The following is a 26275-nucleotide window of genomic DNA, read 5'->3' as shown; positions in this document are numbered from 1 at the left end:
ACGTGAACAGTTATAGCTGTATCTGCGTAACCGGATTTACTGGAAAGACTTGTGAAACAGGTTTGACAAATAATTATTTCAACATCTGAGTACCAGATCAGACTATGTGTATCTTTTGCAATGGGACGTTCATGTCTGTAAGATTGCATTTGCACCACATTGCGCTTTGGATAGTACATTAACGAAACTTCATTACAAATTTTTCATTAGAAATCGACGAATGTTCAAGTTCACCTTGTCAAAACAACGGATCATGCCGCGACCACTTGAATGGATACAGCTGTTTATGCCGCACAGGTTTTACGGGGAGGAACTGTGAATCAGGTTTGTTCGAGCTATCCTCCGCAAGTCAGCAATGATCTTGCATAGTAATTATAAACGACTCTTTTATTCGACCACGACGTCGAAATTTCAGCGAGTCGAGAATCAAAATATTAGAATCGACAGTTTGGTGAAAAAACAAACGTGACTGATAGGGTGAGAGTACCTTAAGAAACAGTCGAATCTTTCAAAATTTTGGAAAATCTGACCACTGGCCCCATCCTTTTACAATGTAACAAAATTAATTACTGATTGTTTATCATGTGGCAGATATCGATGAATGTTCCAGTTCTCCTTGTCAGAACAGTGGATCATGTGTTGATCGCGTGAATGGCTTTAGTTGCGCGTGCTCCTCGGGATTCACTGGGATGACCTGTGAAACAGGTTAGCAAAAGTAGTTGCCCCCTAGCTAGGACCCTCGCCACTGACTCGATAACACCGCACGTTACTCAAAGTTCCTTCGTAAGAAGGAACTTTGAGTAACATTTAGAATCAGTTTGTATTATTCTTTAACTTTTTTAATGCTTTCAGCTCGAGATCCGAATAGTTTTTGGGCGTGATTAGTTTTAAATAACCCTCTTTTCTCATTTGCATTCAAACGTGGATGCGAGCAATTTCAGGTAGAAACTACAAAATTGCCGAAAATTACCTCATACATTTTGGATTATATTGTAAAGCAAATGAGAAAAGTTAACCGTGAAAAGGGCAAAAGCCAACATCCTTTCGCTTGGTAGTAAGTATCAACTAAATGAGAACAGTAAAGGGAAAAAAAACCACCAGAAAATAAGTTTCTCGGTAATTGGGGTAGTCAAACTGCTGCACTTCTTCGGAGGATTATGAAGATACTAAAAGTCGTTACAATGTACAGTGCATGTCAGTGGATAAAAATGCGACGTGTTTACAACTTGACATAAAATGTTAAATTGTTAATCATATGATGCAAATCAAATGCTGCGGAGTACGTGAGTATGGGATACGCTTGCAGTTTTGATATCCTATCGGTTCCGAAAAAAAGTATCTTAACATACCTAGCTTATAACATACTTATTTATGACAATTGCAGCATTAAAACCACCCTGTAGGTGTGGTCGACGCACCACAAGACGCATAGTGGGAGGTCAGCGGGCACTACCAGGGGAATGGCCTTGGCAAGCCGGTCTTATGGTCAAGAACACAACTCAGATATACTGCGGCGGAGCGTTGATAAACAAGGAGTGGATAGTAACGGGAGCGCATTGCGTGACATATCGAAATGCTTCAACTTTGTTGGTGGTGCTTGGAGAATACGACGTCACAAGAAACGAAGGGATTGAAATTTTCCGGGAAGTTGATACTTTCTACATGCATCCCAATTACCATTTGCTGACGGCCGACTTCGACCTCGCCCTCGTTCGTTTCAAACCTGCTTTAAACCGGTTCAGCAGGTTCATATCTCCTGTTTGCTTGCCAACTGCTAATGTCAGCTTCCAAGCAGGAACCAACTGCACCGTGACTGGTTTTGGCCGGCTCGCTGAGGCTGGTAGCGTAGCAACAATGCTGCAACAGGCGGTTGTGCCAATCGTACCACGTGACACTTGTCAGGCTGCATACTCGGATTACAACATAACTCCTAGAATGATGTGCGCTGGTTACGTCACAGGAGGCATTGACGCCTGTCAGGGGGATAGTGGGGGACCTATGGTTTGTCGCAAAGATCAAAGACATTGGTACTTGGCTGGGGTTATCAGCTGGGGTTTGGGATGTGCTCGGCCGAACTCGTATGGGATTTATGCCAATGTAACACTGCTGGCATCATGGGTTCGATCAACGTTGATCAATTCTACCATTTGCACTCCTGGATTGTGACATAGGCTCATATACTGTCCTGCCTATAACTGTGCTGACCAAGTCTTAGGAAAAATCACTCTACTGTTACCACTTGACAAAGAGTTGATCAATTTTTGACAACGCTCTGATAACTTTCTGTTGGCTTTTGTTTGAATAGTCAATTTTAATTCAAGAACTACAAGTAGCAGAGCTGTCAAACTACGCATTCATGTTCTGGAAATAGTCTTTTCACGGTTAACTTTTTTCATTTGCATTACAATGTAATCCGAAGCAAGTACAAGGAAATTTCGGGAAAATGAGAAAAGTGAGCTGTGAAAGGAGCTTTTGACATCATCACCTTTCACAGTTCTTGAAATTGATTTCTTGGTTAAATGGAGCCATCAGTAAATTTTATGAACAGATGTCAAAAGTTGATCATTAAAGCTAATCATAGAAGGCAATAATTGGCTTTCATAATTAGATTTTATGATCAACTTTTGGAAACTACTTCAAAGTTTATTCAGCTTGTTGCATTTAAAAAAATACTCATTGGTCAGGAGTTAGTTTAGTTTAGTCAGGAGCCTATAACTAAGAGAGTCTATACGTACATGCAGTGAAGTGTGTGAGACATTATACCCAAATGGAGCTATATTTAGAACAGATTGGCTGAGAGTATTTTGCACCTCAACTTTTGTAACAAACAGTTACAACACTTTAAAGCACAAACTACAAATCTTTCTTGATCTTGCTGCATCTTTCAATAACATGAACTCTGTTCAATCTACAGTTTTGTGTTTTGCTGCTGTCAGTCATCTTAGCAGCCCTTTTAAGAAATAGAAGTCTACTTCAACTGGTTCAACAGATCACATCTGTGGGTTGTGATTGGTAGATTTTGATCCCTTTTGTTTCTTTCATTTTTTCCAAGTTCATTGGTTGTTGTCTTAATTGCAAGTGACAGAAGCCAAAAATGCAATTGTTAGTTAGGTTTTGAACTTCAGAGTTCCTGTGTTATTAAAAGATACAGTACTATCAGTTTAAGTGTGAGTGATTCTTCTGGTGAAAGTTTTGAATCCAGTAAAGAGAGATCAAACTGATTATTTTGCACGTAGTTAGATTGACAAGACAGTTGTTAAAAGAGAGCTCTGCCAAAAACAAATCTAAATAATGATCCTATACTAATAAAAACTCTTGTCTTGCCTGACAATGAAAAATGTTCCACAATGAATAAAATATAATCATAACTCTTCTCATTCTCTAAACATACATGTACACAGAGTTTGTTACTGTTCAAGACATTTGATACAATTTAACGTGTTATTTTAACTAGTACATGTAATTCTCACTTGTTCAGCACAATAAAATTTGCGTAAATATGTAAGTGAATATATGTTGTAGGTCAGAATGAAACTCCTTTGTCTCTTAACCCTAATTATTCATGGATCATGAATAATTAGGGTTAGAAGACAAAGGAAATTGAGAATCAAACCAGGTTAAAATCATTTAAACTCAATTTCATTTTGACCTACAACATATACATGTAAGAAACATCATATATTTAAACAGATAGAGAAAATTCAATGACATGAGAGATCATTTCAAATGTGTATACAACTTAGCAGGTGCAAAAATAAAACCTAGAAACCATTAAGCCTTAAACCCACGACTTTTGTGATATGGGTACCTTGTTATACCAACTGAGATGTCAAGCCAACTGGGAATTGACCAGTCATGTTGTGAGTTTGAAATACGTCCTTACAGGATGAAAAATGCAACTGAATAATATATAATGAAATCGTACACTTTGACTCCAGGAGAAACATTAAAACACATTAAAAGTAGTAAGATAAAATGTATTCTCAAGTTACCAGGCATTTGCAGATTGGTATACATCATGTGGAAGATGTCCCAAATTAAAGTAACCAATAGGCAAGTGAAAAAATAATGTACTACTAAAATGCTAACTACTCTGCAGTATTTGGGTTTAAAATATGAATTAGAAACCATACCTAGCACCAAACAACACAGGGATAAGAAAACCTACCTAACCGAAAAACGTGCCATTTTTGGCAAATCTTTATTGAAGTACTTATCAAGTTACTAAAATTCGTCCAGTTGAAGAATAGTGTGCTCCTGAGAGTTGTCCCATCATTATGGTACACACTGCTAAGCAAGTTTGGAATGACAACTGCAGATACAGCCAGATGGTACATGTTCTGCCCACTAGACCCTGCAATTGCTGAATAATGGAGAAATTACTGACTCTGTCCAAGCAGACTAGATACTACTTGACAAACCCATCATAACACATTGTCCATGGAGTACCCCTAGGGATGCCACCAGTCCCTTACAGAGACCCTTACATCACCCCAGTAAGTCCTAATGCTGCCTTGCTAGTGCAGGCTGATGCAACCCTTGTCGAAGTTATGGTCGTTTCTTTTATTCCTTCTTTAGATAAATGTCAATCACCGTCTCGTGACATTCTCGCAGGTTAAAGTCACAAAATCCAATACAGAATTTTCCTGGAGGAGCCTTGAAGTAATCAAGTCCTCTACCAATTTTGATGATCCAACCATTGTTGAACCTTATTTCACGGTCATGAAGTGTTGCCGAGAACCCAATTTCAAGGTTTATGTTGTGTTTCTTTAAACTGTTTTTGAGTCCTTGAAGTCTCTTGGCCTGATTGCTTTGGCTTTCTGGATCTTCATCTTGAGCTACAAAAATAAAGTGGATGAAATTAGTGACAACTGATTGTTCCTAAACAGCTTTTTTCTGCATAATTTATGGGTCATCACGGTTCTCGCAACCAATTTTTGCATGACCAGCAAACAAGAAAGTCTTTGCTCATACTTTCTAACAGGCTGGTAAGCCACCCTTCATTTAGACAAATCCTTCTGTTAGACAAAATTGAATGACCTTTTTTGGCTTCAACGAAACTGATCAGCTATGCAACTCTCCCCATCTCCAAAATTTCTGCCATCCACACACTGACTACTGCAAGATTCCGATAAAATCCGGTCAGTGTAAAACGCAGACTGCAGACTGCAGACCAGGGGTAAAATGCAGACTGAGGGTAAAATGCAGACTGCAGACTGCAGACTGGGGGTAAAATGCAGACTGAGGGTAAAATAAAATATTAATAATAAAAAACGAGTCATAAGGATAAAATAATAGTATTTGTAAAATGCCACATCAGGACTCTCAAAACACACAAAGGCCTCACTCAGAAATTGAATTTTGTACACGTCGAGTTATGGCATCTCTTCTATCAAAATGGTCATACTGACGATTATTTGAGAATGCCGAAATGTTATAAATTCTCGTGTTTGGATAGCCGACTGTCACCTTTCAGCGAATACCAATTCACAAACCTCTTGATATATTAAGTCATAAACAGATATTGAATGTCTTCCACAAACTAGGCTCAATGCCTACAAGTTTAGCTTGCCCTGTTTTTGCGCTGTCGTGTTTTGCTTGCCTTGTGTTCCGAACAATTCCAAGGCCATTTGAAGCAACTAAGGCCTGCGGCGTTTTGACCATTATTAAACATTTGTCGATGAAAACAGGATGAAGGAATTGCGCTGCAAGAGTTGGTTGGTCCCAGACCTAATGACGTAAACAAAATTCAAAATGACCGAGATGTAAACAAAGGTAAAATGCAATAGAATTACGATTAGTTCGGGCCCTTGTGGGAACTTGGTTCAACAAAATGGGGGGTTCAAGAAGTCAAGGTTGATAATATAATGTTTGACTAAGGCTAGGAAATGTCTTTTGGTTTGAGTTTTCGGGATTTTGGAAAAAGAAAATTACAGGTAAGCGTCTTTATTTGATCCGGATTTGATCATTGTGTTTTTTATTATTAATATTTTATTTTACCCTCAGTCTGCATTTTACCCCTGGTCTGCAGTCTGCAGTCTGCATTTTACCTGCAGTCTGCATTTTACCCCCGGTCTGCAGTCTGCAGTCTGCGTTTTACACTGACCGGATAAAATCAGAATAATATTTTTTAGAATAAAATCACCCCCTATTTATCCTTTACTTACTGGTTAGAAGTTTGATCTCTCGAACTGTTCCCTTGCTAACAAGAAGCTCGCAAAATCGAAGAAAGTTATAAATTTGATGAACGTTTCGAATGTAGGGGTCTTCCACAACAACTTCCTTTACATTTCCTTCTAAGTACTTCTCGAACACGCGCCGATAGCTATATCCGATCGATCCTTCCTTTATATTGACTTTCTCGTGGAAAGTTCCCGCCTCCTTCTGTTCCCTGACCAATGTCTTTAGCTTTTCTGCGCGCTCAATGTAAGACTCCATCTTTGCTCGGTAGTGCACCCTTGTCGCGTCATCTTTTGTGTCCTTTAATACATTCATTAGCAAAGCGAGGCCTTCCTGATAGCAAACTAAGGCTTCAGAGTAGCTTTGTGACTGATCAAGCTCGACAGCGCGCGTTAAAACGCTAACTGCAGCGTCCAAACTCATTCTCGCACCTTTGCAGACGTTAGCGACGAGGTTGTCCCCAGCGCTTCCGGGGTGCACAAACTTGTTTCGCTTTTGAGCCCCTTACACAACAAAAACGCACCATTTGAAAACGTGCCTTCAAGGGGGCAGGTGCAGTTTGGGTTGATGCCAAGATGGCGGATTCTACTAGGGAACGAAAGAAGTCTAAAAAGCCATCAAGTACTGCTCTTTCTGATCTCTTTTTCGCCCACTTAGACGCAGAATTCACTAGTGATAGTTACTGTTGTTTTGTTTCAGATACCAACTTTAAACAGCAAAGATTAAAGGCATGGCAACCTATTCTGACAGCGAAGACGGCATTGCCTTTGTTTTTCATAATCGGAGTTGTGTTTATACCCATTGGGTCAGTTCTCTTGGCCGCATCCGACAACGTAAGTACTATAAGTTTTTTGAGAGGTATTTATGTGAACTGAAACTACATCAGTAGCTTGCAAAATCATCAACTGATTCGATCCAGTATGAAGCTCTTATCGATCGAAGACGAATCAGGATATAATTATTGATTCCAGAAGATGAGCTTGAAGGTTGAAGTGTAGTCGTCTACTTGCTGTAGCCTGTGTAAATTATGTGCGAGAAATCTATTCCTTTATGCGCTTGCAATGTTAAAACGATAAGCTGGTGGATAAGGGTTTTATATTTTCCGAGGTTTTCCTTCTTCATACTGTACGTCAAAACAGAGCTTGTAGTGGTTAACTAGGCAGGGAGTTAGATCAAATTTTGCTTGATCGTTTCGTTTCAGCTTTTTTTGTTTCAATTTAGCAGTGACTTGCTTCATATCAGACAGAAAAAGTTGTCAAAGCAGTTTAATATATATCTCGCCTTATTTATATTAGTAACAATCGTGTTAGGAACTATTTTTCTTGGAATCATGATAAACATGATCTTATGATATCCTGTAAGCTTCCATGTAACGATTGCAAAACTGCCCTCCCAGGCATTGTCACCACAATTTTGTGTGATATGCATCCTTTTTAATGTTGCCAAAGGCATATAGCATACATCAAACCAGTAACATAGATGCAAATAATGTGTGCAGGGTTGATTACTTGAAGGACATAAGTGGGAGCAGGAACTTGTGAGGAAAAGTGAGAGGGAGAGGTATGGAGGGGAATGGTGGGAAGCAGGAGTTCTAAGTTAAGAGGACAGGGAGAAGGGAGACATGCAAAATGCTAACTCTCTTTATTTATCAATGAATTAGAAAAGAATCAAAAACATGAACCTAACAAATATGTTACAATTTGTCGGGTAGTGGAGGGAGTGTACATGTAGCTGAGGTCCTTTATTTGGCATGAATGAAAGACCTATTTGTGCCTAAAGCCTGTAGGACCTTGATGCCATGATGTTGATTGTCTCTTTTGTGTGTTAGGTTCAAGAAAAGTATGTTGAGTATACAAATTGTGAGACTTCAAATGGTGGTCGATGTGACAAGTTTCTTGAAAATGTGACCAACACAGGGAAGACTTGTGTCTGTACAGTGAAGTTTAGTCTGTCTAAGGCATTTAAAGGAGATGTGTTTATGTACTATGGCCTGTCAAACTTTTATCAGGTTTGTATAGAATAGCTTTGACAGTATATGGTCTAACTAAAGAGGCTTTGCACAATATTTCATCACAGATGAGAGTTAAGAATACTCTACCTAGCAGAATATTTATTCAAATTTCAAGATGTCTGGAAATATCATTTGTCACCAGAAAACAGGAGAAAAATGAGAAATAAAAGCACACAAATATGCAAGTACATCAGATTTCTAAATCACCTTGAACCTATTAAGATATCTCCTGTTTTAACTTGATTAGTTATCATTAAGTTTTGAGGATGTAATCTGAAATTCTTCCCTGTCATCCTCAAAGGCAGATAAGAATAATAGTTATTTATTATCCAACTGCGGCAAATACTGTCCAAATATCGCACGAAATGAGTACAAATATACAGTGATATTGTACAGTTATTAGTACAGTAGAAAACCTGTTTGCCAGACAGGTTGTATTTTGACTCACCCTATGAGCTTGTCAAAATACGGCACAACTCGTAATAATATACAGCAATACTACACACCAAAACATCTAATAACATATATATCTTTTAGTTACTAACTTTGATAACATGTGTGTTTGAACTACAACCAAGCAGTCTTTGTCATTTACAGAACCACCGGCGCTATGTTAGGTCCAGAGATGATCTTCAACTCCATGGAGAACTGAATGGCAAAGTATCATCTGACTGTGATCCATTTGCAAAAGTCAATGACACCCCTATTGCACCTTGTGGAGCTATTGCAAACAGTCTTTTCAATGGTACCTTTCAGTAACTATGCATTTACACCATAAACATATAATATGCAAGTCTAGGCTATTTTATGGTTGTCATGTTTTCACTAGGCCACCATGAGGTATTGCACACTCTTTCAATAACTTGCTGCAATGCCCAAGAACATATAAATGTGTGGTCATGACGCCTTCATTTCTTAAGGATACTACAAGATAGCCTGTACAAATTCAGTGTTCTCTTTTCATGTTACAGTATGGTGATGTCACAGCCAAACAGTGAAAAACTCTGGTACCATATTTAGTCATAAGTTATCAGTCAGGTGATCTGCGTACCTATAGGTTTGACTGTCTGTCTGTCTATCAGTCAGTCAATCAGTCAGTCAGTCAGTCAGTCAGTCATTCAATCAGTCAGTCAGTCAGTCAGTCAATCAGTCAGTCAGTCAGTCAATTAGTCAGTCAATCAGTCAGTCAGTCAGTCAATCAGTCAGTCAGTCAGTCAATCAGTCAGTCAGTCAGTCAAACAGTCAGTCAGTCAGTCAAACAGTCAGTCAGTCAGTCAGTCAATCAATCGGTCTGTCAGTTAGTTCATCAGTCAGATGTCAAGTCTATAAATTGCTTTGCACATGTGTTGCAGATACGTAGAACATTATGGAATTTGCCAGCCAGTTCATAGTGCATGACGGACACATGTTTATAACAATATATTTGTTTGTTCGTTTGTTTGTTTGTGTTATTATGTGTCACATTTTGTTATATGTTTACCCTACAGACACTTTTAAATTGACGTGGCTCAAGAGCTCTACAGAGAAGGTCAATGTCAATTTGACATTTAAAGATATTGCTTGGAAGTCGGACCGAGAAGTCAAGTTTAAGAATCCTTCTGGAAACCTCAAAGATGCTTTCAAAGATTATACAAAGCCACCCAACTGGCCAAGACCTGTGTATGAGTTAGACACAGAAAATGCAGACAATAATGGCTTCCAGAATCAGGACTTCATTGTCTGGATGAGAACAGCAGCCTTTTCAACATTCCGCAAGCTCTACCGAAAGATTGTGCACACAGGAGAGTTTGAGAGCGGCCTACCGGAAGGAGACTATCAACTTGATATCAACTACAGTATCCGTTGTCAGAGAATTTCAATAAGTTTAGTTACATACAGCTCAGTAACTGTCCATTAAGGTCTAAAAGTAGGTCAATTCTGAGTAACCATGATTTTAATTGGGAGGTGCAAAATGTCTTCCAGGGATGCGGGGTTTCATTATTGTTTTTACTAGAAGGGCAACTGATTTTCACAGGCAGGCAAAACTATTTAAACTGAACCTCCTAATTAAAAAACATTTCTGCAAGATGGTCAAACCAGGTGGGAAAAATCCTCCTCGCAGCTGCTCAGTTTGCCTGGTGCCCAGTCCTCAATGAACCCCCTGAGGATGCCATGAAGTTTTGAATTAGGAAGTTGATCAGAAAAAGGGGGTGGCTGTATAAGCAGACGTCAAGGGTGTTGGCTATCTGATCACTGAGGCTTGATTCCTTGGCAGGGGAGGGGGGTTGGGACCTTCCCCTCCCTTAGAGAATTTTGAAATCTCGAAACTTGGAAATACCATTTTCAACATTTTTCAAGGGGCATTTCTAAAGAAATCCCTGTTTCCTTATTGCCGATGTCTTCTTGTTTCAGCAGATAACATGTACATGTATACTGAAGTTTCTCAATTATAATTAAATCTCACTCTAAGGAAGTATGAAAGATACAGCAGAGGGTTATGTCTGAGAAAATACACATGTAAGCAGAAAATTGACCACTTATGCTGTATAACTGGGATTTTACAGTACAGTATTTGTTGAAAGTTATTTTCTTTTACTTAACTTCAATGTGCTCAGATTTTCCAGTGACTTCATTTGATGGTGAGAAAAGAGTGATTTTGAGTACCACCTCATGGATTGGTGGTAAGAACCCATTCCTTGGCATTGCATACATCACTGTTGGTGTTCTCTGCCTTGTTCTGGGATTGTCTTTCTTGATCATTCACCTCAAGTTTGGAAAAAGGTAATGTACCTGTAATATTTTTTGCCATTCTAGAAAATAGCTTAACTTGTGCCCTTGTCCCAGCCCCCAAGAAAAGTTGTGGAAATTTTTGGGGGGGGGGGGGGGGGGGAGCTGGGAGGTCAAAAGAGATGATTTTTAAATGAACATATGAAGTGAACCAGAATTTCCTGAAGGGTCAGTGTGAGGGTCAAACAAAATAAATCTGAACATGGATCTTCTTGAACAACACATGTTACTATTAATATAAAATGTAATACTACTATTGGATGAGCATAGAATGGTAACACTTTCTCAGCACTGAGTACAGTGTATATTTAGATCTGTTTGTGTATAAAGCCCAAAGAGGGTGGGGGTACTCAAGTTTACATGTAATTGTGGCTGGAAAGCACTAAGGACAACTTTTTGGTTAGAAATGCTTTGTTGACCTTTTTTGGTTGAAAGATTTTGGTAGGAGTTTATGGGAAAAGTAAGTTTGTCATTTCTGTGAACAAAATATATTCCTTGCTTTCTACTTTCAATAAAATGACTACAATCTGGCTAAATTACTGTATGTGACAGATGTGTGATAAACACGAGAAATGCTGTAATGCTGATGTTTATGAACTTGGTATGATTAGTCTAGAAGTGACATTTCAAAGCAAAAAAATCAGCATAGTGCTTAGTTTCTAGTCGAGATACTGGTGAGCTGCATTGGCAGGCAAGTGAATCACTTGCCATAGTTGCCACTTAAAGTTTTCACAGCAAAGTGAAAGAAAAATCAGTCTGCCACATTGTATTTTAATTCTTATTCCTACTGAAAACCAGCATTGCCCTTTTAAGCTGTTTAATGTTGGAACAATCTGGAGGAAAAAGAAAACTTTTGCTCAATAATTAATGAATAAATCTTAAGTATGCTAAAAACAAAATAAGGGAACAATTAAACTAGAACTAAAATTAGTCATGATTACATTGGTTTCAAGTGTTAAAATAATGTACTGAATGTAAATAGACAGAAGTTTTATCATGGTATGCATTGAATATTTTCGTTTGAAATGGACAAACTTACATTTAAATTGAGAGAAAACATTACAATAAGAAATTACTCACTATAGGCCAAAACAAACGGCAAAGACTTCATAGTAAACCAAGAATGGAGCAAGGATGCATAGGACTGGAGACTATTGAGGCTGTTAACATGCACATGCCATCAGTGTTAAGATGTTTCAAAATTTGCCCTCTGTGAAATTGCCCCTTTTAAACGTCTAACTGGGTTCAGATCTTCATGTCGGTCTGCATGTAGGTAGGGGACTGAAAAAAGAAACCATGGTTGAGAAATGAATAAATTTTTTTTTCTTATGTTTTATTCCTGCAAGCCTTGTAGCTAACTAAGTTAGAATTAAAATATATTAAAATTGGCCTAGATTGCCTTCTGTAAACTACCTATAGTAAATAAATTATCATAACTTAAAATCTCATTATCTTGTTATAAAATGTGATACATGATGTCTTCTGCAGCTGCATTCTGTTGATTGCCCATAGGTATTTGTTAATTATATTAAAGTGCATATGACAGATTTTTTATCTGTGTGATGGAATCTACATAAGGAAAATACTTTGGCAGGTCTACATATCTTTCCTAAATGTTTTCATTTTTGAACCAAAATTGGAATTACTGTACACTTGATTGCCTAATTTGTAGTATATTTCACTTCATTTCTATTTGTTCGGTTCGAAAAATATGTTGACATACATTCTTGTTTTGACGTCACAGCCTGACTAGTCCCAGGCCCTAGCCTCGCGCAGCTTCTGACCTAATTGGAAGTGAAATTTGACATTTTCAGATGGCTAAAACGTGGTAAAGAAACAATATCTTTTTTTTTTCAATTTAATATCACAATCTCATGTAGATTCCACAAAGCAAATAAAAATATATCAGTCATATTCACTTTATTAACTACCAGAAGAGCATCAGAAGTCTGATCCAAAGTCATGGTCAGGTGAACAAGCAAGGTACACATACACAAATGGGTTGAATCTCTGTACCTTTGACCAGATCATTATATTTCAGCAGGGAAATGAAATGCTTTGCACTAGATTGCTATCGCTGTTAAAACATCCACGTAATGCCTACAAGTGTGAAGGCTCTTAGAGATATTTGCAAAACTTGGATCTCAAAAATTCAGTGTACCCCTGAGACAAATAAAGTAGTAGAAATGTACAGTGTAACTGTTAAAGTGCAAAGCTTCCTGATACAGTTCTTCCTGAATGTTAACATTCAGCGTTTTAGTTTCTTGACATTGCTCTAAAAGTTTATGAAAGTTCCCCAAATATGCTCATTAAAATATTTATTTAAACAAGACCTTATTTTTCATTTACAGGGATTATACCAATTCTGATCGTGGAATGCAGCTGCAAGAGATGAGAAATTAAACTTTCTATAAGTAACTTAACTTTCATTTAAATTATTGCATGGTTTGCTCAAAAATCCTTAAATTGCATCAGTTCTGTAATTTTTAAATATCCTGAGCCTGTGGTTAAAATTCTAGCATTTACATTGTAATCATTCAGTTGGAGACTACTGAGTTGTACAGTACTTTCAGGAGGTTGGATTTTCAGTAGTTATTTGTGTATTTTCTTTGTTGAAGATAGACACCCTTGGTTGTGAAAAGTTATTGTAGTTGTTACAGTGCCCTGTTATGTTTGTCTGATGATAACTGATCATTTAAATTTCAAGTAAAGATATTGTTTTCAGACTCTGTAGTAGACATAATGAGACACAAGATACTGAAGCAGAGTCAGTGTTTTTAGTGATCAAAAGCTTTCAACGCTGTCACAGCTGTGGAAAGCAAGTGTGATCACTAAAGGCTGGTTTTCACTAGTGCATAAGCACAATCATAAGCATAAGCATAAGCAAGTGAGATCACTACAACATAAGTAGAAGAGCATATGCAGGTGCAGTATTAACAAAATTTCTCAATACCAGCTTTCCTCTACTGTACAATCAAGATGGCCGCCTCATGCTTATGCTTATGCTTATTTCACTTGCGTTCGCACAACAGGATAAGCATAACATAAGCATAGCATAAGCACAAGCAGAACAAACCATGTTCATTTTTCTTGTGCTTATGCGCATGCTTATGTTGTGGGGTTTTTTTTACTTGCTTATGCAAGTGCTTGTGCTTATGCTTCTGCTTCTGCTTATGCGCTAGGGAAAACCAGCCTCAGAAACATTAACTCTGCTTCAGTATCTTGTTTCTTGTTATGATTTAAATCTGTTTGCTGCATTGTAAAGTTACATTTTAAGGTGGTTGTCGCACAGCAATGTAGAGCATCAGTTTTCCAGTCAACATAATTTTTGAATCATACCAGCTCTGTTCACATACATGTTTCTTTAAAATAATGACTCACTACCTATGAGTGTCTATGTATTTGTCAGTCAGTGGCATATCTTGACAATCTAACATTATTTATTTCAACTTTGAGTAGTCCAAAAGAGCTGTTATAGTGTTACAGATAGATTACCATGCAATACATTTTCATAAATTTGTTTTACTCCCCAGATGGAATAAGCGAAGGTTATTGAATGCTAAGTTTTTCTTAAAATTTAATTGAGTTAACGTTGTGACTTATTACACTTATCAGTGCTAACTTATTTTGAGACGAACGTTTTTTGTAAGGGAACATTTTACTTCTGAATAACCAATCTCTCACTTTTGGGACAAGTTCTTTTACAAAGATGCTGATTTTTTTTGTAAATCATTACTTGAAACGGGGTTTAAATTAATCTTTATGTGTATATCTTATTTAAGAGAGATTCATTACACGAAAGAATTTAAACTGGTTGTATCATAATACAATGTACTATAATTACCATTTAACATAGCCTGTGCATGTAAATATAATTTTGAATAAGGCAGCAAATGTGATGTTGGACAAAATGTTTTTCCCTTTCACAGTATTTATCATTCACATAATTTTGCTTTTTATTTTCCCCAAATACTTATCCAAACACAACCCAAACCATTATCAATTACAGTTTTTCTTGCATGTTTCTGGCACTTACAATTGGCTGTAGAATGCTAGTGGTGTTGCTTACAATGACAACATTGCAAACCTTATGCAAACTAGTGACTTAGGCCTGGTTTCCACGCAATTGTATATGACTTCAGTTAATTGCAAGTTTAAATTTCAGTCACATTGCTAAAATTTCCTAGATGCAGGTGACAAAGGATTGTTGAGTCTGAAATTATCTGCATCATGTGGAAGAATTGAGCATGGCTTAGAATTTATGTAGTTCTGCAACCAGGCTTTAAGAATGAAATGAGCCTTTCTGTCAGTCTTTTGTTTAGATTGCATTACTTTGTACATTTTATCTTGGTGGCAGGTTTTTAAGTATTTAAATAAACTATTTCATGTTCCAATGTTACTTGAATTTATGTGTTTCTCTATGGGCTTAATCAATATACAATAGAACCTCATCAATCCACCCAGGTGGAAAGAGTTACTGTGTGAGGAAGACAAGACAACTGGTGCTTGAACCCAGATCACTTTCCCTTCAGTCCAGCCCGCAGCGGGACCTCTGAAATTTGGTACATGGTTCTAATATTTGACCTCAGCTAACCTGAAATGGCTTCTTTTTGTGTAAACATTTCAGAAGGGCTACAACTTTGCTAATGTTGGTGCTGAAAAAAAAAATGGCTAATAATTGTAAAGAAAATATCCAGTGCCAAGCCAGAATGAAAAACATACCCTATTTCAGACCAAAATGGTCAAAATCTACACCCTTTTTCAGACCAAAACCAGGGCTGTCATTTAGGGCCGTAACCCATAACACCTGTTATACAGCTGAGTATGTTTGAGAGGCCCTTGATGTTATGAGTGAAATTGTCTGTTGCTGATACAATTTATCAACAATGTAACAAGTTCGTTACAGGTGTGAAGATCAAGGTTACAAGTGACTCAAAACTTAATGACAGCCCTGAAAACAGCTCAAGAACCATACCCTTTGGGGCCGGTCATACTATACCTATGAAACCCATGTAAGGGCCAGGACTCCAGCACACTGGGTGACTAGCCTGTAGTCACCACACCTCCCTGGTGGTATTACATGTTCAATATGTAATGACTAACCAAGCTGTAACCAGTGCCTTTATTTGTAAAGCAGTCATAGGGTGGTCTCATCTTGATGTGCCTGGCAGAATTTTTCAAGTTCTTTTGTCAACTTGGAAGAGATTGCTGTATTAACAAATTGATCACCCAGCAATGATTCACTTGGTACCCTCATGTTGGTGTTGTGACTAAAACTGATACAAAATTGTAGTGATAGAGTTCTGGGGGGGGGGGGGGGGGGGGGACTCCCATCTGAAAAAGTAGGAAATGTGCACTACCTTGCTCAGGAGTGTGGATTTTGGCTTTGTGGAACAGAACGGAACGCCAATATTTTTGCCATCAAGGTACCTTTGAAGGGGTCAAATAAAGCTTAAGCCGTGCGCAGATATTTCTTTGTTAGGGGTATAATTCAAATTTTCTAGCAACCATTCCTGACCTTTACAGATGTGAGTTCCCACAGGAATAGTGTCCCTCTAAAAAGGGTTGCCTCTACTTCCAGTGTACTCTGGATCTACACCAGTTTTGTACTGATATTTAAGCAACATAGGTATTCTTCATTCTTCAATCTGCTTTAGTTGCTCCTCACGGTGTGGTGAACAGTAGCACATGCTGCCGCCTTGTTACAACAATGAAGAATTTGTGCTTTGTTGAGTTGTGTTTTTGTTACCTTGTTACCAGAGCCCTTTCAAGTCCTCTGGAAATGAGAAATATGGAATATAAGAAACAGTATTATTTCATGAAAATTGGATTTTTCTTCATGACAAATCAGGTCAATCCCAGATAATTATACCAGTCAAAGTGAAACAAATAGCTATAACACTATATTGATGATCTTGTTTTTTCAGACCCAGCACTGTTCAGAGCTGTAGAAGATAAAGAGTAAGATGGTGCTGACTTAATCTCCTTCAGAACATCTTAATCCTTGTCCTTTATGTAGACTTTATTTTGGCTTATCATGTGTGACTGCAGGCATGCTATAAGCTCTAGATAACCAACTGGGTCCAAACAGTACGTGTGTAGGAGTCTAGCCAAGTCCTCGCTGGTTATACAATGTACAAAGGATATGTGGTAACTGGCCCAATCATCTTGGTTGATTAATGTTACCAGACAGAAATTGACTTGATATTTTAATACAGTCGAACCTCCCGTAAGCAACCACCCAAAATGCCAAGCCTAGTGGTCACTTATGGGAGGTGGTTGATTAAGAGAGCTTAGACCATATTGGGTCAAACTTCCAGTTGCCTCATTAGCAAAGGCTTACCCCATGTTTTAATTGTTTTATTCATGTGAAAAGTCAATTTTGAGAAGAAATCTGGTACTAGTCATTGAGAAATTTCTGTCCAGGAATGCGATGTTACAACACCTTATTATCCGATCTGTACTCTATTATCTGTCAAGTTGCCGCTTACAGGAGGTTAAAAACAAAAGAAAATTTCAAATTTTTAGCTCTAAAAGTGGTCATGGTCACTAATGAGAGACGGTCGCTTACAAGTGGTCCAAATATAGTGATTTGACTGGAAAACTTTTGGTATTGTGGAAAACTGGTCGCTGAGGAGAGGTGGTCACTTATGAGAGGTTCCAAATATAGTGATCTGACTTGGAAACTTTGGTATTTTGGAAAACTGGTCGCTGAGGAGAGACAATCGCTTATGAGAGGTGGTCGTAACCAGAAGTTTGACTGTATCATAAAGTTCATCAAATCAAAAATTTATTAAGAGTTTATGATCTACTACTTGATATTTTCACCAAATTCCATACCAAAATATTATGTTATTATTTTCCATGCCCTAATTCAGACCTTAAAATGGTTTTGGAATTTGGAATTGTTGTTTATGAAGAGAGAAAATAGGAGGGTCTCAATGGGGCACTGGAACTTTCAGCCCATTTCAATATCTTTGCAGATCTCAACTGGAGACAGGGAGTGGCCCCCTGGTCCACTGCCCCAATATTTCCATCCTCTTTGAGGCAGGAAATGATCTTAACTCTACAAAAGATTCTTCTGTTATGAAAATACAACCCTCTATAAAAAAAAAATTTCAATTAATTTTTTATTTTATAAAATACAATTTACACTGTCGTTTGACAAAGTAGATGTGATGACTTGTTTAATATGCCACAAATTTTGTGACTTAATTACCATAGATGTTATTAATAGTTTTTTCAATGTTTTTCATCTAGAAAAAATATTGCATTTCAATAAATTAATAGACCTTCATTAATTAATTTGTTATCAAAAAAATAATAAAATTTTCCTTTAGAATAAGTGAAAATAAAACTGTACATCATCAAGAATGCCTAAATTAGATGCATCTTGATTTTGCTCACTTCCCTAGCTCAAGGGAAGCTCTTCTCACTTCCCTAGCTCACCCTGTTGCTCAGAGTAGGGTAGTCCTAGCACAGGTAACATGGTACCCTCTTGCTTGGTGTAGGGTAGTTATAGCACTAGGATAACATAGCACCCTGTTTCTCGGTGTAGGTAGTCCAAGCACTTAACTTACATGGTACCCTCTTCCTCAGTGTAGGGTGGTTGTAGCACTAAGGTGACATGGTGCCCTGTTGCCCGCTGTAGGGTATTCCTAGCACTGAGGTGACATGGTACCCTCTTGCTCAGTGTAGGGTAGTCCTAGCACTAGGGAGACATGGTATCCTCTTGCTCAGTGTAGGGCAGTCATAGCACTAAGGTGGCATGATATCCTCTTGCTTGGTGTAGGTTAGTCTTAGCACTAATGTGACACAGTACCCTCTTGCTTGGCGTAGGGTGGTCTTAGCAGTAGGGTGGCTGCAGTCATGGTACCCTCTTCCTCGGTGTGGGGTAGTCCTAGCACTAGGGTTTCACAATACCCTTCTGCTCAAGGTAGGGCATTTCTAGTACTGGGGGTGCATGGTGCCCTTCTGCTCAGGGTAGGGTATTTCTAGTACTGGGGGTACATGGTAGCCTTCTGCTCAGGGTAGGGTATTTCTAGTACTGGGGGTACATGGTAGCCTTCTGCTCAGGGTAGGGTAGTGCTAGTACTAAGGGAACATGGTACCCTTTTGCGCAGTGTAGGGTAGTCTTGGGTTACATGGTCCCCTCTTGCTCAGGGTAGGGTATTTCTAGCACTGGGGTGCATGTTACCCTCCTGTTCAGGGTAGGGTAGTTCTAGCACTGGGGGTACATGGTACCCCCTCCTGCTCAGGATAGGGTAGAACTAGTGCTAGGATGGCATGCACCTAGCCCCATCCTACTTAAGGTAGTGTGTGGTCAATTAGATGATATTCACTGAACATTTCTCATTAAACATTGTCAGGGGTTTCATTAAGGGCCTGGCACTGGGCAAATTGACTGGCTCTGAGGACAATTTTGCCCAGCTGGTTTGACCATCTAGCACCTGTGGAAAGTTTTTCATACAGAGAAGTTCAGTTCCAATAGTTTTTCCCACCTGTAAAGACCATTTGCCCTAATGCTGAAAACATTTAATGAAGCCTCTGCAGTGGTACACTAATTTTACTAACCACTTGTAAGTTGTTGAATGTGATAAAACTATACTGTCTAGGAACAGCTGTAAATAGCAGTGCTGTAAATAGGAGAGATTCTTGACTGTTTAAAATCAATGTTGGATCTAAAGCGTTAACAATAGAATAGAACAACAACAAGAACAACAGTTTATTTCTACTACTGTAAACAACTAAAAGAACTTACAAGATTATAATTATAAATAAATAAATAAACAGTACAGTACATACAGTAGTGGGACACCCAAAATAACTAAAAAGCTAAACTAGTTGGGTGACCATAATTATAATAATTAAAAATGTGAGTTTCAGGAAAGAGGCACAACAAACATGTTGGTACACATAAATATCATAAACTTGGTACAAGAGTAAATATACAAAACAAAATAAATAGATATAAACCATCAAAATATCAGTAAAGATTAATAGAGACTAATGAAATGCAAAGTTAGTTCTTTTTTAAATTGATTAATTGATTTATCTTTTTTAAATTGAATAATAATAAAATTGTACAGTGTAGGTTTTCAGCCCTCTTGGGTGTGGTAATGTCTTTGAGGCTTGTATAAGCATACATATATGGCACATTAGCTAGTCAGTCCATAGTCTGTAGTGTAACGGGAGAAGCTACTCTCCATCTCTACAGCCAACATGTAGCAAGTAGAGTTATCCAGTGCATGATAAATACATGATACAGCAATCATTGTTACTTGCAAAATTACTGCACAGCACAAAAGTACTGTTCAGCAGCTGACACACTACAATGGGCTTCATTAACATGAAAATGCACCATCCTTAACCACAGGTCACCCAAGCGTAATATAAGATTTTGTATGGAGATCAGGAGTTGACATTAAATTTGTTCAAAGTATGGGTAATTTACCGAATAAAGGCTCTTGAACATTCAATGGTGTCATTTTTTCTCACCCTGGAGAGTTTAAACGAGATTTGAACGAATTTTGGAAAATTTGTCCTACGGCGTTTTAATAAGAGACAAGGTAGGAAACTTCAGCCAGTTTGACAACAAAACACTGAACAAGTTGGGAAGCAGAGCAGTACAAAGAATGTACAAAAAGATTCACCTTGAGCGCTTGAGCCTCGCTTATGGCGTACAAGTCTCTTCAAGGGCCAACAAAACATTTTTGGTCCGTAATCTTGTTTCAGTTGTACAGGCCTGTGCAAATGTGCCACACCCTTGCTTCCTGAGTAACCTTCATGCAGAGACCACTGCTGACGATCATTCCCAAAGGGTCATAGTAAGAGTTTCTAGGGCACATTAAGTAACAACATGAATACCTTTGCAATAGTTGTCGTTAGACTCCAAAGCAGGCTACCATATGCCCATGGGAGGGAGGAGTCCCATATAAGAAGGACGGGGGTGCTCATTGTGCCCTTAACGTATCACTAATGATGGGTCCCTGCATATAAAGAGACCTAAAGAAGTAGTGACAGATTGGTTGTAAGAGTCTTTATTCGGTAAATTACCCATACATTGAAAAAATTTAATGTCAACTCCTGATCTCCATACAAACTCTTATATTTTAGCCACAGTTCTCCATACAAACTCTTATAATAAAGTGTATTATCGTTTGTATCACGATGTAGTCACTTGAGATGTAGATCGCGACGTTTCGACTGCTTACTGCTAGTCTTCTTCAGGTGATAAGGTCGACTGATTGCACGGTATCATTTATAACACAAAGGTTGGCTGTGATTGGTGCATTTCGGTCCTCCTATTGTTCCATTGTTCCCTCAGTGGTCCGCTGTTGTACCATTCTCCCGCTGTGTTTGTTATGTTGTTGTTGTTTGTCTTATATTACGCTTGGGTGACCTGTGTCTCAACCCCGTAATTTAAAAATTGTCAACCACAGACTCTTGGCGGGAAAGGGTTTAAAGTATTGAAGCAGGTTTTCTTGTGTTTCCTGCAATGCTTGAGTCAGATTGTCAATTTTTGGTGACCTTCCTGCGTATGATGCCGTAACAATGTGGCTGATATGAGAACCTTACCACACAGCCACCACTCATATGGCTTATCCCCTGCCTGGATTCTCTCATGTCCTTTCAGGTCTCTGGGACTGCTAAAAGATTGTTCACATTGTGAACATTTTATATGGCTGCTCACCAATGTGTACCCTTTCCTGACCTCTAAGATGTGCTAATCTGACAAATGCCATGTCACAGTGTCTACACTTGTGTGGCCTTTTACTGGAGTGTATGTCTACACCATGTCGAACCACGTCTTCTCAGTTCATCGGCACTCTTAAACGATTTTTCACACTGAGTACATTTGAAAGACCTTTACCTCAGTGTGAACTCTGCTGTGTTGCTTTAAATACATAGACGCTTTGAAAGTCTTTTCACACATGGGACACTTGAAAGGTTTTTCAACACTGTGCACCAATGAATGCTGTCGGAGATTTCCCGCTGATCTGAAAGACATGTTGCATTGGGAACATTTGTATGGTAGATCTTCTGCGTGTGTGAAGCTATGCCTTTTCAGTTGATCTGCTTGCTTAAAGGCTTTTTCACACTGTGGGCATTTAAAAGACCTTATCTCACTGTGTACTGTGTTGAGGTGGCGCCTCATTTTGTGTGCGGACTTGAAGTAGCTATCACACAAAGAGCATTTAAAAGGCCTGATATCACTGTGAGACATTTTGTGCATCTCCACCTCCCTTGCTGTCTTGAAGGACTTTTGACAAATGGAACAACCAAAAGGCCTTTCATCTGTGTGCACCCTTTGATGTATCTTAAGTTCTTGCGATGTCTTGAAGGTCTTTTCACAAGAACTACACTGAAAGGGCCTTGTCTCGGCATGAACAGAACGATGTTTATGTCCTGCACCTGGTGTTTTGAAGCTCTTGCCGCACTGTGAACATTTGAAAGGTTTCTCATCTCCATGCCACTTAATGTGAGAAGAGAGTTCAGAAGATGTCGCAAAGGCTTTACTTCACTGAGCACACTTGTGAGGTTTCTCGTCAGTATGCACCATTTTGTGTATCTTTAGTTCGCCATTGGCCTTAAAGCACTTGTCGCACTGGTCACATTTAAATGGCCTTGCATTGCTGTGAACAACACTGTACTGCTTTAGTCGGGACTTTGTTTTAAATGATACCCCACACAATGTGCACTGGAAGGGTCTCTCGTCACTATGTATCAACCTAATATGTGCCCTCCTGTGGTTCAGTCCCTTGAAAAACCTGTCACACAAGTTACATTTAAAAGACCTGTCATCAGAGTGAACAAGTTTATGTGACTTAAACTCTGGCGCTGACTTAAAAGCCTTACCACACAAGATGCATTTGAAAGGTCTTTTATCACTGTGTACTCTCAGATGTATCTTCAGATTTTGTCGGTAGTAAAAGTTTTTACCACATAATGTACAGAACACAGAACTTCGAGGATGACTTTTTTTAAACTGATGTCAATGATGAAAAAAGTGCCATACATGTATTTAATAACAAAGTAAATGTTAAATAGATTCTCCGACTTCGTGAGAATTTATAATCATGAAATTAAATTTCACTCTTCAAAAAAAAAAGACTTACATTTTTGAAAAACTTTTTGTGAAATACGAAAGTTTAAGAATATCTGGTTAAGAGTTCAACCACTTAAGGGTCCACCAAACTACACTCACATGTCTATCCAGTTACATTGTAGATATACAAGGCTGCTATTGTCGTGATTTCATATGCTACTGTATAAAGCAAAGGTCCATCCAGTGATGGAAAAATTTATGGGTGGATCCAATCATGGGATAATCCAACAAATTCTGATTATGGTTGCCTCCAATATTAGGATAACTGATTATCAGTCCATGCACCCAATTATCAGACAACCAATAACAGGTCCATGCAGTCATGGGAGAACTGATTTAAAAGGGCCAATCGAATTATGAAACAATACTTTGGGCCTTGTATCTCTTTATGGGACAAATGATTATGGGTCCATTCTATTATGAAACAACTGACTTCTGGTCTATGTAATTTACTCTTATTATGCCTTGCCTTGCTTGTTCACATATTACTATAATCACTCCAACTGACAGCATGCCACTTTTTATTTATAATGTCCCAGCATACTCAATCAAACTGAATTTCTATCAAATTCACTCGAACTCAGTCACACTCAGTCCGTAGATTGAGTTTGATTGAGTATGGCAATCGAACGAAACCGAACTCGCACAAAAATAATTGAACAAATGAATTCATCAAACATGTGATTTTCAAACTCTTGATTTCTGTAAAACTGGTGTTGAAAATCAGTAACAAGTTCATCGTGGTTCAAGTTTCTTTGGTACAACATGTGTTTTTGACACGCCATGATCTTGGTTGAAGCGAATTTATTCACTGAACACAATCAAGCGCGCTTTATCCATTAGATCGTTTTTGTTTGAGATTGCCGAACTCAATCGAACTCAATTCATGGATTGCGTTCGATTAAGTTCGATTGAGTTTGACTTCCACACGTTCGATTGACTGTGCCGGGTGATTTGCAAAAGACTTCAACATGTAAATTTCAGTGCTCAAATATTGAGTGCCTTTATATTTATATATCCTCAAACGGCAACAAAAGTTAATTACTAATAATCACAATATTCCGGGTATGTTGAAAGGCACAACAGATTTGAGCATAAGCGAACAATGTGAGCTTACTATACTCAAGCCGCACATGGTTTAAGTAAAAATGGTCAAGCAACCTTTTTATTGAGGACATTCCAATCGATCACCTCATTTCAACAGTGAATCAGCGTGAGGGATCAAAAGAATTGAAACTAAGCTTAAATTCACGGCTTATGTGCGGTGTAAAACGCACCAGAGACGTCATCGGGCAAACAGTCTTCAGAGTTGCCAGGATCTTCAGGATCATCAGGATCTTCACGGTCTTCGGGGTCTTCGGGGTCACTTTTCTGCTTCATGCATCAATTCACCTTTCATCTGGTCTGATTTTTGGCATGCAAAAAGTTATTACCTGGACTTCGCTGGATTCGTGGCTTCATTTCGACTTATAACGACAATAATACAATTTCCACCAAATCAAAATGATGTTAACATGTTCAGATACCAGTAAACGCACCTCCTTTTAGAAAACTCCCGCGTCTTGCTGTTCGCTTACCAGCCGCTGTTCGGGAAAGGCCAAAAGTTGCCGTACCCAAATTTTGCCAAGTGAGCATGATATCGTCTCCATATCAGTTCAGTGACGTGATATCGTAGGATATCAGGACAGTAGATACGACTTCTGATTGGCTAATTGCGAATGTCAGTACGGTAATGTTGGTAAACATGCGTTAACATGCGCTGTATGTATGTATGTATGTATACTGTAGCAGCACTCACAATGTTTTATTATTATAAGACGAAAGTTATAATTGTACCAAAGCTATGCTGTGAAAGAATTAAAGAATTCTTTGAATTATGCTCACAATGAGAAAAGGTGCTGGTGTAAGTAAGGAGAATAACGGCAATTTCGTAATGTACGTTAAATAAAGGTAAGGTTAAACAACAGATTTTTCTTTTTTTTTTTTAGTTTGCTTGTTTGTTTGTTTTTGTTTTTGTCGGCTTATGAAGTAGATGTCACAAGATGGTTTACACTTAATTACATGAAAAATGAAAGATTATAGCAAATAAGACTTAAAGGCAAATGATTAGCTTCATAAATCCAATTGTCTATAAAATCTTCTAGAAACTTCTATCATTGTTAAATATCAAATCGCTTCCAAAAATGAAACAGAAGAAAGGAAAAGGCAAGAGTTGAAAGTAAAAACACTTAAATAAACCTTATTGTTGGATGGACCAATTTCGATATATTAAAATTCTAACTTGGCTCCGAGGTTTAAGCGAGTAAAACAAAAGAAACTAATTATTCATCCCTCAACCTCGATGTGATTTCTTTTCTTTTATTACCCCCAAGCCTCTAAGCCAAGTTAGAATTTTAATTTATCGAAATTTGGTTATTGTTGGCTGTTGTCGACACAGAGTGCCTCGCTCACTGAGCTAGTTCCCCAAGGGGCGCGCTACCTTCCACATATATTTTACTAGACAACAGGTCCACACTGTGAACATGTGCGACTTCCAGACGAGTTCCAGACTTTAATGGGCTAGTCGATATTTCATTAGCTTCAATTCTAGTAACAGTTTTTAAACGATTTGCAGCAAGCCTAGAAATTGTCCCTTTTAATACCTGGAAAGTGAATTCCATCATCATATGGACCTTGAAACGGAAAATACAAAACTTAGTTGAACAAAGCGCAGAAGAATAACAGACTTGACTGTTGGCTAAAGGGCAAAACAAGGTCTGATTCGAACTGCCCCTAAAGGCGCCAAGGAACCAGACCAATCGAGCTTGTGGAGGCGCGTTGGCCTCATGGCTAGTGCGCTCTTCTCCGGATCGAGCGGTTCGGGTTCGAGCCCTGGCCGGGAACATTGACCGTTTTTATACTAAAGACGCATTATCCGTCTGGACGAACTTGGGCAAATATTTGTAGTTCGTCTGGTTATGCGTCTCTAGTATAAAGACGGGCACAAGACGCATTATGCGTCCAGACGAACTATCCTTCGAAATGCGTCTTGAACGACGCACTTCGAAAGATAGTTCTTCGAAAGATAGTCTTGTGAGCGCCAGCCTGATGGGCCACTTAGCTCGTATGCAGACTTAACTTACCTTTACCTAGACCAATCGAGCTAGGGACGCCGCGGCGAAACCAAATATATTAGAAAGCGAGCTTCGTATTTTTTTGATGACGCTACG

At 38.5% G+C, this 26275-nt stretch overlaps 3 protein-coding genes and 1 long non-coding RNA gene across 6 annotated transcripts; 2 read left to right on the top strand and 2 right to left on the bottom strand.

Moving 5' to 3' along the window:
• Positions 1–1387: 1387 nt before the first annotated feature.
• Positions 1388–3783, top strand: LOC110040247 (transmembrane protease serine 6-like). Its single transcript, XM_089277317.1, has one exon. The coding sequence runs from the start codon at positions 1483–1485 to the stop codon at positions 2164–2166; it is 684 nt and encodes a 227-aa protein (XP_089133443.1). The 5' UTR covers positions 1388–1482; the 3' UTR covers positions 2167–3783.
• LOC110040248 (MIT domain-containing protein 1-like) lies at positions 2758–6675 on the bottom strand. The gene is made up of 2 exons (XM_020745455.2): positions 6168–6675; positions 2758–4838 (listed from the first exon to the last, which is right to left on the bottom strand). The coding sequence occupies exons 1-2, from the start codon at positions 6601–6603 to the stop codon at positions 4564–4566; spliced, it is 711 nt and encodes a 236-aa protein (XP_020601114.2). The 5' UTR covers positions 6604–6675; the 3' UTR covers positions 2758–4563.
• Positions 6676–6705: 30 nt separating this feature from the next.
• Positions 6706–18331, top strand: LOC110040246 (cell cycle control protein 50A-like). Of its 3 annotated transcripts, none has more exons than XM_020745454.2 (7): positions 6706–6801; positions 6880–7013; positions 8009–8188; positions 8789–8936; positions 9679–10026; positions 10786–10951; positions 16885–18331. In XM_020745454.2, the coding sequence occupies exons 1-7, from the start codon at positions 6756–6758 to the stop codon at positions 16913–16915; spliced, it is 1053 nt and encodes a 350-aa protein (XP_020601113.1). In that variant the 5' UTR covers positions 6706–6755; the 3' UTR covers positions 16916–18331. The 3 variants fall into 3 exon arrangements, with proteins under 3 accessions (XP_020601113.1, XP_020601112.1, XP_089133442.1); XM_020745453.2 differs by lacking the exon at positions 16885–18331 and adding an exon at positions 13309–15356; XM_089277316.1 differs by lacking the exon at positions 16885–18331 and adding an exon at positions 13309–15356 and having other exon boundaries at positions 6720–7013.
• A 5872-nt stretch (positions 18332–24203) lies between these two features.
• On the bottom strand, positions 24204–25407 carry LOC149098642 (uncharacterized). Its single transcript, XR_016203584.1, has 2 exons — positions 24605–25407; positions 24204–24470 (listed from the first exon to the last, which is right to left on the bottom strand). It is a non-coding gene; the product is annotated as an uncharacterized LOC149098642 (long non-coding RNA).
• Between the last annotated feature and the right edge of the window lie 868 nt (positions 25408–26275).

The sequence above is a fragment of the Orbicella faveolata genome, unplaced genomic scaffold (assembly GCF_042242905.1).
Source record: "Orbicella faveolata isolate gen_17 unplaced genomic scaffold, um_ofav_v1 contig_46, whole genome shotgun sequence".
Classification (NCBI taxonomy): domain Eukaryota; kingdom Metazoa; phylum Cnidaria; class Anthozoa; order Scleractinia; family Merulinidae; genus Orbicella; species Orbicella faveolata.
The sequence above is the reverse complement of the archived record's forward strand: the minus strand, read 5'-3'. Positions and strand labels throughout refer to the sequence as shown.

Coding starts and splice junctions, on each gene's coding strand:
- LOC110040247 (XM_089277317.1), top strand. CDS start 1,483: ATGGTCAAGAACACAACTCAGATATACTGCGGCGGAGCGTTGATAAAC.
- LOC110040246 (XM_089277316.1), top strand. CDS start 6,756: ATGGCGGATTCTACTAGGGAACGAAAGAAGTCTAAAAAGCCATCAAGT. Junction 7,014..8,008: donor TCTTGGCCGCATCCGACAAC/GTAAGTACTATA, acceptor TTTGTGTGTTAG/GTTCAAGAAAAGTATGTTGA. Junction 8,189..8,788: donor GCCTGTCAAACTTTTATCAG/GTTTGTATAGAA, acceptor TGTCATTTACAG/AACCACCGGCGCTATGTTAG.
- LOC110040248 (XM_020745455.2), bottom strand. CDS start 6,603: ATGAGTTTGGACGCTGCAGTTAGCGTTTTAACGCGCGCTGTCGAGCTT. Junction 4,839..6,167: donor AGAGATCAAACTTCTAACCA/GTAAGTAAAGGA, acceptor TTATTTTTGTAG/CTCAAGATGAAGATCCAGAA.